The sequence below is a fragment of the Thamnophis sirtalis genome, unplaced genomic scaffold (assembly GCF_051295495.1).
Source record: "Thamnophis sirtalis isolate CommonGarterSnake01/CBP01778 unplaced genomic scaffold, rThaSir2_p1.2 scaffold_1, whole genome shotgun sequence".
Lineage (NCBI taxonomy): Eukaryota > Metazoa > Chordata > Lepidosauria > Squamata > Natricidae > Thamnophis > Thamnophis sirtalis.
In genome coordinates, this window is record NW_028261381.1 from 161,851,093 (window position 1) to 161,866,213 (window position 15,121).

At 41.8% G+C, this 15,121-nt stretch overlaps 2 protein-coding genes across 4 annotated transcripts in view; both read right to left on the reverse strand.

The window, feature by feature from the left end:
• The window catches only part of LONP1 (lon peptidase 1, mitochondrial), a 33,825-nt gene extending 26,716 nt beyond the window's left edge, over positions 1 to 7,109 (reverse strand). Inside the window, exons 1-2 of the mRNA XM_087701918.1 lie at positions 6,631 to 7,109; positions 1,696 to 1,784 (exon numbers count right to left, since the gene is read on the reverse strand). Of these exons, the coding sequence (XP_087558044.1) occupies positions 1,696 to 1,784; positions 6,631 to 7,104 (563 nt within the window). The 5' untranslated portion in view covers positions 7,105 to 7,109. The remainder of the gene's footprint in view (positions 1 to 1,695; positions 1,785 to 6,630) is intronic.
• A 3,099-nt stretch (positions 7,110 to 10,208) lies between these two features.
• LOC106546170 (excitatory amino acid transporter 1) overlaps positions 10,209 to 15,121 on the reverse strand; it is a 35,741-nt gene continuing 30,828 nt past the window's right edge. For 2 of the 3 annotated variants that reach the window (XM_087701935.1, XM_014062957.2), the window contains 2 exons: positions 14,350 to 14,484; positions 12,146 to 12,831 (listed from right to left, as the gene is read on the reverse strand). In XM_087701935.1, the coding sequence (XP_087558061.1) occupies positions 12,633 to 12,831; positions 14,350 to 14,484 (334 nt within the window). In that variant the 3' untranslated portion in view covers positions 12,146 to 12,632. Of the gene's footprint in view, positions 10,485 to 12,145; positions 12,832 to 14,349; positions 14,485 to 15,121 lie in introns of those variants that run through there. The other variant, XM_087701942.1, reaches the window with a different exon arrangement.

The following is a 15,121-nucleotide window of genomic DNA, read 5'->3' on the forward strand; positions in this document are numbered from 1 at the left end:
CATTGACTTTGCTTGTCAGAAGGTCGCAAGAGATGATCACATGACCCTCGGGAGACCGCAGCCATCATAAATATGAACCAGTTGTCAAGCATCCAAATGTAAATCACATGACTTTGGGGATGCTGCAACGGTCATAAGTGTGAAAATGGCCATAAGTCACTTTTTTCAGTGATGTTATAACTTCACACGCTCACTAAGTGAACTGTTGTGAGTCGAGGACTACTTGTAAATCCTACATAAGAAGTTAGACGAATTCAAAATCATAAATATATTATTTGTAGTTGGCCATATCCCCAATACCAAGTATTGAATGCTGGTGTTGGAGAAGACTCCTGAGAATACGGTGGACAGCCAAGGAAACAAACCAATGGATCATTGAACAAATCAACTTCAGATCTATTATGGGAAAACCCAACTCCCTGGAGGAACCCCCAGTGCTTAGAAAGCCAAAAGGAAAGAGAAGAGGAAGACTAGCAGGAAGGTGGGTGGATTGTGGTGGTGACAGAAGCACCCTTGGGGCAGCTGAAAGACCAGGCTAGGGATAGATCATTGAGGAGAAAAATCTATCCAGGAGGTCACTAAGAGTTGACAATGACTTGATTGCACATGATCAATCAATCAAGTCCCCAATGGATGCTGCCCCTTGACAGCAATTTTGTGATCATCAATAGCAGTTAGCAATAGCAATAGCAGTTAGTCTTATATACCGCTTAGCCCTCTCTAAGCGGTTTACAGAGTCAGCATATTGCCCCCAACAGTCTGGGTGCTCATTTTACCCACCTCGGAAGGATGGAAGGCTGAGTCAACCTTGAGCTGGTGAGATTTGAACCGCCAAACTGTAGATAGCAGTCAGCTGAAGTGGCTGCAGTACTGCACTCTACCCACTGTGCCACCTCGGCTCAAATTTCACAACTGATCAGGGACCCAAACATAGAGATACTAGAACTTAGAATTACAGGTAGTCCTCGACTTATGACCACAATTGAGCCCAAAGTTTATGTTGCTAAGTGAAAAAAATTGTTAAATTTTGCTGCGGGACACAGTTGCTCTTTCAAAATTATGATTTAAATCAAGTTGATTTAAATCAAGCCTTTTTACTAATGATTTAAAGCATGATTTAAAGCGACCTGATTTAAATCAAATCCACCCTGAAAAATGGTCATGTTATTTTTTTCAGTGCTATTATAAAGTCGAATGGTCACTAAATGAAGTTGTAAGTCAAGGACTACGTGTATTTCATATTATATTGTATAAGTGGGAATTCATGTTTGCAAAATTTCAGATTCTGGAACTCCAGCAATGCAACAGTAGAAACTGTATTTTAAAACACAGTACTGTATTTTTCGGACTATAAGATGCACCGGAGTATAAGACGCACCATAATTTTGAAGAGGTAAATTTTTTAAAAAAGGTTTGTACTCTGCAGGCCTCCCAAACCTTCTGCACGCACCCTCTGCACACACACTAAAAAAAGAGCAGGCAGAGCCTTTGGGAGGCTTGCAAAGTTCTCCTGGGGGTGGGGGTAGGGGGCAAAAATGAGAAAAAACGGTCCGTTTTCCACTGCAATGGAACAAGTTGTCTTTTTATTTCTAAAATGACGTAGAGAACGTCTCCTCTTAAATTGGCCTTCAGAGCCAATGTAACTGATCTTTAAGAGAAAACATGATGTAAGCATGTTAAAAAATTACAACTTACCTGTCATCCTTCTTGAGAAATACACCTGCATATGGCTGGGCAAGACTTACTTTTCTCCTCAACAGATCAACCAGTTTTTTGTTTTTTACCTATGAATTAAGATAGTCTTAATGAATGAGACATTCATTAACATGTTTTAAAATAGACTTAATGAATGAGACATTCATTAGCAGAAGAAGGGTCTTGATGCTGAACCCCAATACACCAGCCTTCCAACAAGATCCTTCAAAAATAAATTATAAACTGTAATTTATCCATATTATTATGCTCAACCGGGAATGCAGGCTGTACAACAAGCTCTTTCCCTCCTTTCCATGGGTCTTCCCATTAATCAAGAATACCAATCCGGTTCAACTATTTAGCAGTCTATGCTCTTTACTCAGATAAAGGTTCCCCTCGCACATATGTGCTAGTCTTTCTCGACTCTAGGGGCGGTGCTAATCTCCTTTTCAAAGTCGAAGAACCAGCGCTATCCAAGGACGCTATCTCCGTGGTCATGTGGCTGGCATGACTAAACGTCAAAGGCGCACGGAATGCTGTTTCCTTCCCACCAAAAGTGGCCTCTAATTTTCTACTTGCATTTTTCCATGCTTTTGAACTGCTAGGTTGGCAGAAGCTGGGACGAGTAACGGGAGCTCACTCTGTTATGCGGCACTAGAGATTCAAAACACTGAACTGCCGACTTTTCTGATCGACAAGCTCAGTGTCTTAGCCACTGATCCACCTCTCAGTGAAATCACCCCAAGGCATCCACGAGATCTCTATCAATTTTGACCCAAAAACATTACACAAACTCCTCCAAGAGTTTGTTTTGCATACATTTCACACATCTGGCCCCAGAATATAAATATATCTCAGGCATATTTTCCATTTTTTTTTTCTCAAGACAAGTGTTGAAACTATAACCCTTTGGGTTCTTTAAGTTAGCTATATGCATGAAGGTTAAGAATCAAACCAGATTAGCTTTTTATTAGCTAAAATTACTGAAACAAATGCTTGAGAAAAATAGAGTTCTAATCAAAGAGAAGATGAACCAACAGAAGGAAGGAGAGGCATCAGGCATACGATAATGCCCCTAACAGTGTCTATACGCTGGTGGCTCTTTTTCTGCACTCAGATGCGATGTTCTCAACTTCCCTTGCGGAATCACTTACTGTTTCACAGAGTTCTCAGCAAGAGGGTCAGGTGAGAAAGAATGCCAGGTAAAATGAGAATAAAACATACGGTGTCTCAGCTGCCACCTTATGCTTGTTTGGGCTTCATTGAGGTGACAGAGTGACATGAACTCTGGAGAGGAGGGGATGTTCGGGAAGCGAAAGTAAATGCTGTATCGCCTTGAGACACTGCCTCAAGGTCACCCAGCTGTAAGGTCTGACATGGCACCTCCTGGGACATCACATATTTTCTTCTTCCCTGTTTGGTATGTAACTCTTCTTTTTAAAACCTATCCCCAGTTCTCAGCCCATCCCTGTTATTAGTTTTTACCATATATCTTTATATATTTTATTTAGATTTTTTTTAGATTTTATTTGTGATTTATAGGCCGCCCTTTTCCCTGAGGGGACTCAGGGCGGCTTACAATTCATGGGAGGGGGAGTGCAAGACAAAACATAAGACAATACGTGAATGAGAAAAAAAATAAAGCAATAAAACAAAACTTTCATTCAACATTCGGGTGGGGGCGAATTAGAATCTTATCCCCAGGCCTGACGGGAGAGCCAGATCTTAAGGGCTGTGCGGAAGGTCTGGACGGTGGTGAGGGTGCGAATCTCCACGGGGAGATCGTTCCAAAGGGTCGGAGCTGCTACTGAGAAGGCTCTCCTCCGCGTAGTCGCCAGTCGGCACTGACTGGCAGATGGAACTCGGAGGAGGCCTAATCTGTGCGATCTAATAGGTCGAAGGGAGGTAATCGGCAGGAGGCGGTCTCACTATATGGAATGACTATCTTCTCCCTCCTTCTCCACCTCCCAAAGTATCCCTCCTGACACAGTAGTCAGCTAAAATTGGTTCCTGTTAGTGTATGGTATCCTGGTATTTACCAAAGAAGCTTTTATTTTAAAGGCAATGGGACTTCCTGATCAGAAAGTCAGAAAGTTCAGTTGCCTTTAAAATGAAAACACCTTTGGAAAAACCATGACCTGGATGAATGAGATCCTCCCTAGACATATCCTGCAAAATGTAAAAGCATGGAGGGTGGGGACAAAATAGATCAGTCTTAAGATAGAAAGAGTCTTAAGACATTTGCAACAATTATGCCAAAGCAGAATTATCTTATGGAACTTAATGATGGCTGTTAGCTGAGAATATTTTTTCCATGATAAGTAACTTTGAGATTACTGCAATCTGCAATCTTTCTACATTTCGGAAAGATCAGGGCCTTTAAAAAGTTTTTTGGGAAAACTGTCTAAAACAGATATTTTCCAAGTTGCTGGTAAAGTCAAGGAAAAGCCAAATATCAATGTTGGAGATAAATTCTAGTTTTGAAATGAATGGCTTCATTCAAATAAGATGATGAAATATTCTGAAATCTGAAGCAACTGGCTAATCTGTTAGTCATATCCTTCAGTCCAGTAATAATTGGAAACCATGAAATTGTGTTTTGATTCTAACATTAAAAGCTTATATATACTATAAGAATTTATTTTCAAATCTAAGTAAGCCTACTGTGGTTCTACAATTGAAAAACAGGGTAGAAATAAATATATATCCTGGATAAAATTCCTTGAATTTGGGATATCCCCCTTTCTAGCAGATCATTTTCACATGTTACTGTTAGTCAAAGTATCGCTGATGAGAAAAAGCTAAGATGAGCTGCCAACTGTGGTATAACCCTGAACATACTTGAAAACAGAATTTGGAAGCATTGCCAAGGTCACAGCTGTTGCTAGATTTGCACAGAAGGAGAACAAAACCAAGGTTTACAATCTGATTCAAGGACTGAACTGTCAAAAGAAATTTAGTACTGCTACATAACTGCAATTTATGAACTATCTCAAGCTAAAGCAATAGCTAAATTGACAGAGGAAATTAGATTCTTAGAATTTTTAAAGCCCTAAAACTAAAGTAAACTACAACACAGTCAAACATATTGAATATTCAAAACAAATCATCCTAAGAAATCTATTAAAACAAATCTGTCAAAATATAATCTATTAAAATTATGGAATGGCTTTCAAAATCTTTCAACAAGAAACAGATGTTTGACAGAATAGAATCCACATGTTAGAATCATGCTTTTAAACTTTTTAAAAATGGAATTTGTAACTCGCTTAATGAAAAAGGAATATGCAGCAGCTCCAAATTTACAAGGATTTGAATGGACAATGCAGTGGGAAAAGTTCTTTCTGACTTGCTAATAACGTACCATACTTCCAAAATTAGATCTCCTGCTTTAGTTACTTTTATATGAATGCAATTTTTTTACAACCAAATCAAATTTCAGGTCAATCCAGCTCAAAAACTTAAGAACTCAACTGCTCAACAACAAATTTTTGTTTCTTTTCCTTCAGATGGTTTCATATGGCTATCCTTGTTTTACATTTTATATCTAGCAGAAATCCTTTATGTCTGCAGGAGAAACAAAATTTGTCCACTCCAGTAACAGTACAGAGAATGGCATCTGAGACTTTCAGAATATAATACAAGGGTGGACTATTTGTGGAAATAATCTTTTAGGGACCCTTAGAATACCCTCTGACCATGGCTATTCCACCTTGGGGTGGAAAACATTTTAAAAAGCAGCCTTACAATAGGCATAGTGCACTTTTTAAGAAAACTACTATACCCATTTTGCAACCCTCAAACACTGAAAGCTTGTCTACTTCTAATGTAAAACATGTGCTAGATTACTGAGATATACTGCGTGCTTAAAATTACTGTTTCATGTTAAACAAGACCACTGACTAAAACAAGCTAAAACAGAGTAGTCATGACAGCAGCTCCTCTAAACTTTTCAACAAAGCCTTTGCTCCTAGAGTGTGAATTAGGAATGTTCCCATTCAAACATTGTGGTTCACTAGAAAGCAAAAAATCTTTACAAGAGAGGCCCCTTACCTACTACTTTATTATTGTAGTTGTTATGTCTTTGAGTCAGTGTTGACTCCTGGTAACTGCCTAGACCAGTCCCTGCAGTTTTCTTGGCAAGGTTTTTCAGCAGTGGATTGCCATTGTCTCCTTCCTAGAGTTAAGAGAGAATGGCTGGCCCAGGGTCATCCAGCTGGCTTTATACCTAAAGCTGGACTAGGACCCAGTCTCCCAGTTTCTAGCCTGCTTTAAATTACTACACCAAACTGATTCTCTTCCCATTAGTAAACCTCTTTCCTTGCCACAGTTAAGTGAATCACTGCAGTTCTTAAGTTAATAACATGGTTGTTAAGTGAATCTGGCTTCCCCCATTGACTTTGCTTGTCAGAAGGTTGCAAAAGCTGATCACACACTGCAACTATCATGAATAGGAAACAGTTGCTTAGTGAACAATGTATTCAGGCACTTGACAACTTTCCCATTTTGTATGTGTGTGTGTGTGTGTGTGTGTGTATATAGATAGATAGATAGATAGATAGATAGATAGATAGATAGATAGATAGATAGATAGATAGATAGATAGATAGATAGATGATAGATAGATAGGGAGGGAGAAAGTTGTCAAGTGTCTGATCACATGACCACGGGAATGCTTGCATGTTGTATGAAAAATGATCATAAATCACTTTTTTCAGTGCCCTTGTAACTTCGGTTGGTCACTAAATGAACTGGTCCAAGTTAAGGACTAACTGTACCAGCGAGTGAACTGGGATTTTTGTTACAAAGCAAAGCAGAGACTCATCCCCGCTCTCCCCCCACCAACCTATGAGCCCCTCCCAGGGAAAAACGGCTTCTTCCTCTTCTCTTCCCCATTTCTCTTCATTCTCTGAAAATATCATTGACGTGGATCACCTCGATTATCTTGATAAAGCGCGGGAAGACAGGGTTCCTGGAGATGGGGATAAGGGGCACGTGGGGGACGTGCTCGGGGACCATGAGCGGGGCCAGCGCTGTCACCATCGTTGGCCCTCCAGAGTCTGAGCCAGCGCTGTCGCCGGAGCCAGGAAGGCCTCCGTCGCCCTCAGAGCCCTCCAGGTTGTCTTCGCCGTTGCTGCTGCTGCTGCTGCTGCTGCTGCTATAACCGCTGGAAGAACGCCCGCCCAAGAGAAAGAGTCGCTGCCGCTCCTCTGCTTGCGGCGCTCCCGAAGGCGCTCGGGCCACCCAAGGTCCCGCCACGGAAGGCGCAGAAGTGAAAGGCCGCCTCAGCCCCGGCGTGGAGTAAACGCGTCCCCGACATCGCCAGGTCCGGCCGGAGAGCCGCAAAAGTAGCAGCGAGCGCGCCGCGCCAGCCGCCATCCTGCCGCCGCGCATCGATGACGCCATCATCACGAGACCTTCCTATCTCCAGCACCAGCGAGGATTCTTTTGCACATGGCAAGACGGGGCGGAAATAGTAGTTTTTTGTGACCCTCCTCTTCCGGTGAGGAATGTTCTTCCATTCATTTTTAATCCTGGCTCCTGAGTCCTCTTGTGTTTCTATGTGGTTCATGGTTACCTGTGCATGGCTTTCATGTTTATTTTCCTTAATAGCTAACTACCAAAATTACACATTTATATTCATGACCCAAGCGGATTTATTTAATAACTAACATATTTAGCGTATATTATATGAAGTCAGTGATGGATATGTAATTTTTGCCAAGTTATATTTCAAAATATTCAAAAATATTTTCAAAATATTCAGATATGTACTTGAATCGCTATTGTAGTAATTATGATGATGATGGTTCGTCCAGATGTTCAGGCTAGATTTGGCATTTTTGTTTGCCTAGGGAGTCGTTCCCAAGGACCTGGAATAGGCAGATAGGGATGTTTGATGGGTGTTAACAGATCTTGTCGCAGAATGTAAGTTGTTCCGAGTAAAGCCGCCTTTTGCAACTATTATGAAATGTATTTGCCGATTCTAGGCAATGATAAGATTTCTGATTTGGGTATGTAGTCTACTGAAAAGGACTATGGGTGACATGATAGTGTTCCAATATCTCCGGGCTGCCACAAAGAAGAGGGTGTCAAGCTATTCTATAAAGCACCTGAAGGCAGAACAAGATGCAATGGGTGGAAACTAATCAAGGAGAGAAGCAACCTAGGACTAAGGAGAAATTTCCTGACAGAACAATTAATCAGTGGAACAACTTACTTCCAGAAGTTGTGAATACTCCAACACTGAAAGTTTTTAAGATGTTGGATAACTCTCTGTCTGAAGTGGTGTAGGGTTTCCTGCCTAAGCAGGGGGTTGGACTAGAAGACCTCCATGGTCCCTTCCAACTCTTGTTACTCTGTATTCTGATTTTTCTTCTTTTCTCAGACATTAAAGGTAGTTGATTTTTAGAGGCAGTGAATGGGGGGGAAAGAAGGGCATCTATAATTATTTGACAGTAGTCTCACTCAATGTCTCAGCTAGGAGATACTTGAGTTTGGCTGATCTAGAAAACACAGTAGGGTTGAACAATGGCAGTTTGATGGAACCAGTGGGCATTCCAGGCTATCGGCTAGAATGGGGGAAAAACTATCTTGATTATAGTGGAAAACCATTTCCACATTTCCATTTTTTTACCAGGAGTTGAGTTTAACTGGAAGGTAACAACTTTTTACTTTCATATCTACTCCAAGCAAACAAGAAGCAAAAGCAAAGGAAACACAGATCATTTTGTCAGGAAAGGACAAACATACAGGCAAAAAGACTAGTAAGAAAATAGCAAACTTCCATGCTATAAAGGTATTCATAGGCGTGAGGGGAAAAGATAAGGGTTATCAGACATTCCAACTTGGGGTGAAGGAAAGGAACTGATTCAGAATGGACTTGAAGACCATTTTTACCAATTAATTGTTTAGCTTCTGCCACTGGTGGCGGTTAGCAAACTCCTGGTTCCTTATAAAGAATTCTGCTTTGTAGCTGCCACTAGGGACGCGGTGGCTCAGTGGCTAAGACGCTGAGCTTGTCAATCAGAAAGGTTGGCAGTTTGACGGTTCGAATCCCTAGCACCAAGTAACGGAGCTAGCTCCTGTTACTTGTCCCAGCTTCTGCCAACCTAGCGGTTCAAAAACATGTAAAAAATGCAAGTAGAAACAAAGGAAAAATAAGGAAGGTAACAGTGTCCATGTGCCTTCGGTGTTTAGTCATGCCGGCTACATGACCACGGAGTCGTCTTCGGACAGCGCGGGCTCTTTGGCTTTGAAGCAGATGAGCACTGCCCCCTAGAGCCTGAAATGGCTAGCACACATGGGGGAACTTTTACCTTTACCTGCCACTACTCTGCTAAAGGATAGAACTATGACTACAATCTTGTTTTGCTGTCATTTATCTTATGAGTGATGAACAATTGCCTCTACTTGCTTTTAACAGCTGGAGCAACAGGTTATAAGAGGTAGCACATCAACACATTCGTTGTGCCAAATTGTCCCAGAACTGGAATGTTATCATCTTATCAATAAGCCTAGGAGCCATTGTGCCAAAGCATTATGTGGTCAATTTGGATTTTGCTTTAAAGCCTGGGAGCTAACTAAATGTGATCTAGCCCTCACCATGAATAAGCAAACGGTTGCTCGGGATACTGTCCCATCTGTACCAAAGGACCACAAAGCACCTCCTAAATGATATATTTTTATTTATTTCATTTAAAACATTTATTATATAGCTGCCCATCTTCAAACCAACTCTGGGCAGCTCCAAAAGTGTTTAAACAGCATATAAAACCATATTAAAACTATAAAACTTAACACATCGAAACATTAAAAACAAAACAAAAATTATAATCTAATGTGCAGTTTTTTAATCTGATCCCAGCATTTGGAGTGGGGGGGAAACCAGGTCTTTAAAGCTTTACAGAAGTTTAAGAAGATAGAAGCCTTGACAAACTTCAAGGGACAGAGTATTTCATAGGGCAGAGGCTGCCACGGAAAAGGCTTACTTTGTAGCTCCCATCAGATAGCAAGATTTGGGAGAAGGGACTGGAGTGTGCTCACCCATACAAGAATCACAGTACACATTTTGCTCTTTCCTAACACTGTATCCTAGGACAAAGGTTTAAAATTCACAATCCAACAGCTGCATATTGTTTTCCAAGTCATCCTGCAGTCCACCATACTTGATAAGTATAGCATGGATGGAGGTACAGGCTGGCCATGAGAAGCATTCCAGAGAGTCAGCCTGGCAACTTGACTCAGCCCAACAAAATAGGTCTCCTAGCAACAGTTATTTATTCAGCTTCCTTTCAGCATCATGTGCCAAATAGCACTACTCTGGAGAAATCCCCTCCCACTCTTGTGCTTCATGGCAGTGATTCTAAAGCCCTAGGCTACCTGCAAGACATCCAGACATGATGGGTTAGGAGACTCGGGTAGAAGCTGTCTAGGGGAAGAAAATCAAGGGGAAGAGATGGGTCTGGCTACCGCACTTCAAAGGCAAGAAGTGGGCAACAATTAAGCATGCAAACCTCTAGGAGAGGGAAAGAATTTCATTGTCAAGCAATGAAAAAAGGGAAGTAACCAGGAAGAGTAAAGGAAAGTTCTAGCAAAGAAAGAAAGAAAAGAGAACAGATCTATTTATAGAAGAGGGATAGAGTCCAGATCACCTAAAGTGTTAATATAGAGGGATAGAATCAAGATCACGTGAAGTGTTAATACCACTTTATAATGCCTTGGTAAGGTCATACCTGGAATACTGCATTCAGTTTTGGTCGCCACGATGTAGAAAAGATGTGGAGACTCTAGAAAGAGTGTAGAGAAGAGCAACAAAGATGATTAGGGGACTGGAGACTAAAACATATGAGGAACGGTTGCAGGAACTGGGTATGTCTAGTTTAATGAAAGGAAGGACTAGGGCAGACATGATGGCAGCGTTCCAATATCTCAGGGGTTGCCACAAAGAAGAGGGAGGGAAGCTATTCTCCAAGGCATCTGAGGGTAGAATAAGAAGCAATGGGTAGAAACTAATCAAGAAAAGATGCAACTTAGAACTGAGGAGAAATTTCCTGACATTTCAAAAAAAATAATAATCAGTGGAACAACTTGCCTCCAGAAGTTGTGAATGCTCCAACACTGTAAGTTTTTAATAAAGTGTTGGGTAACCATTTGTCTGAAGTGGTGTAGGGTTTTCTGCCTAAGCAGGGGGTTGGACTGGAGGACCTCCAAGGTCCCTTCCAACTCTGTTGTTGTATTCTATTCTAAAAAAAGAACTCAGAGAGTGTTGGATTTGCTAATGTCTTAGATTTGATCTTAAAAGACATTTCCTATCAACACCCGTAATAAACACAAATACTTTTCTTCTGATTAATAAAACATTTTCCCAGCTAAGTTGCCAAAGTGAAATTGCTGTTTCTTAGCTCTGCTTTGCAAATACCTGTTTGTAGTACATTGAATATTGATGGTTGTGATGCATTCCACAACCTTTTTTCACACATTTAAGAGATTTTTTAATCCATCTATGAAAAGGCAGGAGCGTGATGGGTTCTGGAGTGTGTACTGGTCCTTATGCCACACTGGAGATCAGTCAGAGTCATCCAGGTCCTGAGGTTTGCCTAAGAGGCAACAGGACTGTATCTTCAGTGGCTTTCAAAGGATATGAGACAACTGGGAGAGCAGAGAACTATCAAAAGCCATCAGTCACAATTCAAAGCTAGGTGTCCTGATGCTATGAGCAGCTAGAAAAGAGAGGCTCCCCTTCTTATTTGTGTCTGAAGATAGCAATAGCAGTAGACTTATATACCGCTTCATAGGGCTTTCAGCCCTCTCTAAGCGGTTTACAGAGTCAGCATATTGCCCCCAACAACAATCCGGGTCCTCATTTTACCCACCTCGGAAGGATGGAAGGCTGAGTCAACCCTGAGCCGGTGAGATTTGAACCGCTGAACTGCTGATCTAGCAGTCAGCTGAAGTAGCCTGCAGTGCTGCATTTAACCACTGCGCCACCTCGGCTCATGTAGTTACCGATGTATTTAAAAAAAACAAGAAGATACTGAGCTATATGCATCTTGAGTTGATAAACAAAGCTACTGTGTTCTGAACAATTAACCAATAAAGAGACAAAAGCAAATAAGCATTGACATGATACTATAGTTCAAGCAGTCCTCATTTAGTGACCACAATTGGGATTGGCAACTCAGTTGTTAAGCAAACAGGTTGCTAAGTGAAACTGCAACTGTACCTATGACCATTACTTCAGTTTTCCTTTGTGCTTACAATCTTTACTTCAGCTTTACAAAGGTAAAGGACCCCTACAAAGGTCATAAATGTGAGGACTAGTCACAAAGTTAATTTTCCATCACCACTGCAACTGCAGAGTCGCTAAACAGGGACTACATATAACGTTCAATTGTAATAAAGCAGCAACAAGTTCCACATATCAATTTCTTTAAAAACACAGGCTGTACATAATTCTCCACTTTAATGATGCTCATAAATAAACATTTTCCATACCAATATAGCATCATATGTATGTATATATATATATATTATTTGGCTGCATTTTTTTCAAGTGCTAAAAAAAAATTCAAAAATGAGCACAATCGGTAAAATTGTAATACAAGATTTAAATTAGTTGGTCTTTATGGCACAGCACAATATGTTCAAAGTTTATCTTCTTGGCAAGGAAATGTGGAGTTGACTTGGTGCAGGATACTACCAGCTGTGGTTAAGAGGCGGGACAGCCGAGGTCGAACTCTTATCGTCAAATCACGATTGTAGGAGCACAATCACCGTTCTAGAAAAAACATTCCTTATTTTCTGGTGACAGGGAACAGGGGAAAATGAAGTTGCTGAGAGTTTGTGGGAGGATTGTGGCTGGCTCTTGCTTCTCTAGCGCTTCACAGTTGTGACATTTTACAGATCCTATCCCGACAATACTCCGCTCCTCCAAGTCACATTGGTGTCTCACTGTTGAGGTGCTTGTGGGTGTCATTCTCTTGGTATATTAGATGGTATGGTTTTTCATTCTCTTCAAGGACTGAGTTGCTGAGCTCAGCATCCTGCATCTCCAGCTCATGGCGAGACAGATGCTCTACAACACCAGCACCCAGTGAATCCCCCAGCACATTGACGGTGGTTCTGAGACGGTCTCTGAAAGCAGAAGGAGAAGGAACTGTCAAGTCAAACATTGCTTGGGAGAGGGCTGCAGCTTTCAATGTCAACAGAAGTGTACCTTCAGTCTCACATGGATATTGCAGGATTATTATTATTATTATACAATTGTATCACAGCGGCCAGTGTATTATTATTAGTATTAGGATTATTATTATTATTATTTTATTTAGAAATTTTATATTGCCACCTACTCGTACATGGTTGCTTACAAGGATATAAAAACAGCAAATAAAAGGAAGAAAAATAATAAAAAGAAAAATAATAAAATAATAACCCCCCATCCCACACAACACACATTCATACTAGCCATTGAATGGCCTTCATCCCTCTCTGGGTGATGGACCCCCAGGCACACTGACATAACCATGTTTTTATGGCCTTCCGAAAGAATATTAGAGTGGGGGTCACTGTAATCTCGGGGTGATGGTGGTGATGTTCCAGACAGAGGGAGCCACCACGAAGAAGGCCCGCCAGATGTATCTTTTTAGGGACAGGACCAGAGGTGGGCTGCTGCCAGTTCGGGCAAACCGATAGTTCCAACCACTGGCTGGGCCCGCCCACTCACCCTGGGGCTAGCATGTCCTATTTCTCTCTTTCTCTCTCTGGTTCTGTTCCCCACCTACAAATCCCAGCTGATTGCCGTGCCTCACCTGCTGTACTCATCGTGGCTGCCTGAGAAGATTTGATGTGTGTTTGAAACCACCTGAAAACGAGGAAGGCGCGCACTTACATTTCCAGCGAACCGGTTGTTAATGTATGTGCAGCCCACCTCTGCACGGGACCCACAAAATTCCTTGTCTCCCTCCTCTAGTGGGTCAGGTAGATGCAATCAGCAAATATAAGAACAGTTCTGCTAACGTTAGAGCAAGAGATGGAACTAAATCCACCCTCCTGTTTCCTACAATGGACCTCTGTTCAAGGTTTCCGAAAGACCCACTCTTCAACTACCATGCTTTATGTAAAACTGTGACTCCATCTTTACTTTCTATGTACTTGGTGGCCCTCTGAATTAACAGCCATCCCCATCTTCTTTAAATCTGTCTTCAATTTTTTTTTACCACAAGCGCCCAAAATGCTACAGGGAGTTCCCCTTCAGCGACTGTCTAAAGACGGCTGAAGTCATACTGTAAGCAGAGTTGCAGTTTCACTTACTGACTGCTTGGCTTAACAACCAAGGTGCCAGTCTCAATTGCAAACGGGGACTACCTGTACTCAATGTTATCAATACAAAAGGGCACCAGATTCCCAGGGTTTCTCACTGCCCGATCTAATGATGCTGGAGAGTAGATACAGTCCTTTCTACAGGCAGAGCAGGTGTTCCATCACTGAATGTGGGTATTCTCATTTTTCAATGATAGTTGGGCAGGAGAAATTCTGCCCATCTCCATTACAATGATATGGAGGTGGGGAGGCAGAAAAGAGGTCTATTTGTGGGCTATATCTATTTAAAGTGGACTTAAACACAAGCATAACCCTTAGCCCCAACAAACTTACAGGAACCAGTCCACAGTCATAAGCAAAGTGATGTCCTCTGTTGGCAATCCGACAGACGTCAACACGATTACCATGGTCACTAGGCCCGCCTGCGGAATGCCAGCAGCTCCGATACTGGCTGCCGTGGCAGTAATGCTGTGGTGAAGAGGGCATCGGTTAGATTGGAGGAACATTAGTAAGATAGTGCCTCGCTATAGGACTCCTCAAAATCTGGCCTCGCAGATTTTGTTCGTCCTCTTCTCCAAATTGGTGTTCTGCAGGTAGTTCTGGATTATGAATCTTACAGGCCAAAGGACTGTGGAAATTACAATCTAGAAGACCACCGATAGGGCATCAGTTTGGAGAAGGCTGCATTAAAATCTGCAGTTTGCCAGCTGGGAAATAATTCTGCAGAATTATTTAGCTTGGCCTTGTTGGTCTAACTCAAGGATGAGGCAACAAATCAAGTTCTTTGACTGCTGATGTAAAATGCAGCAAGCTTTAAAAATTGAATTTTAAGATAAGATGACGTAAGGAACTGAAACAAATGCAGACGGATACTATCCATATATCCAAAATCTCATAAGGCAAATATGTACTAAACCAAGAGTCCCCAACGGCCCTGCGCAAGTGGCAGGCAAGCACACAATGCTGCATTTGTGGCATTAGGTTGCCCTTGTGAAACCATCCCCTCTGCCCACCGCCACCGCTGCCAGTCCACGGAGCTGGCAAAGTCTGTGCTAAGTGGCAGAACACACCTGTCAAAGCAAACCAGCATAGGTGTCAGATCCCC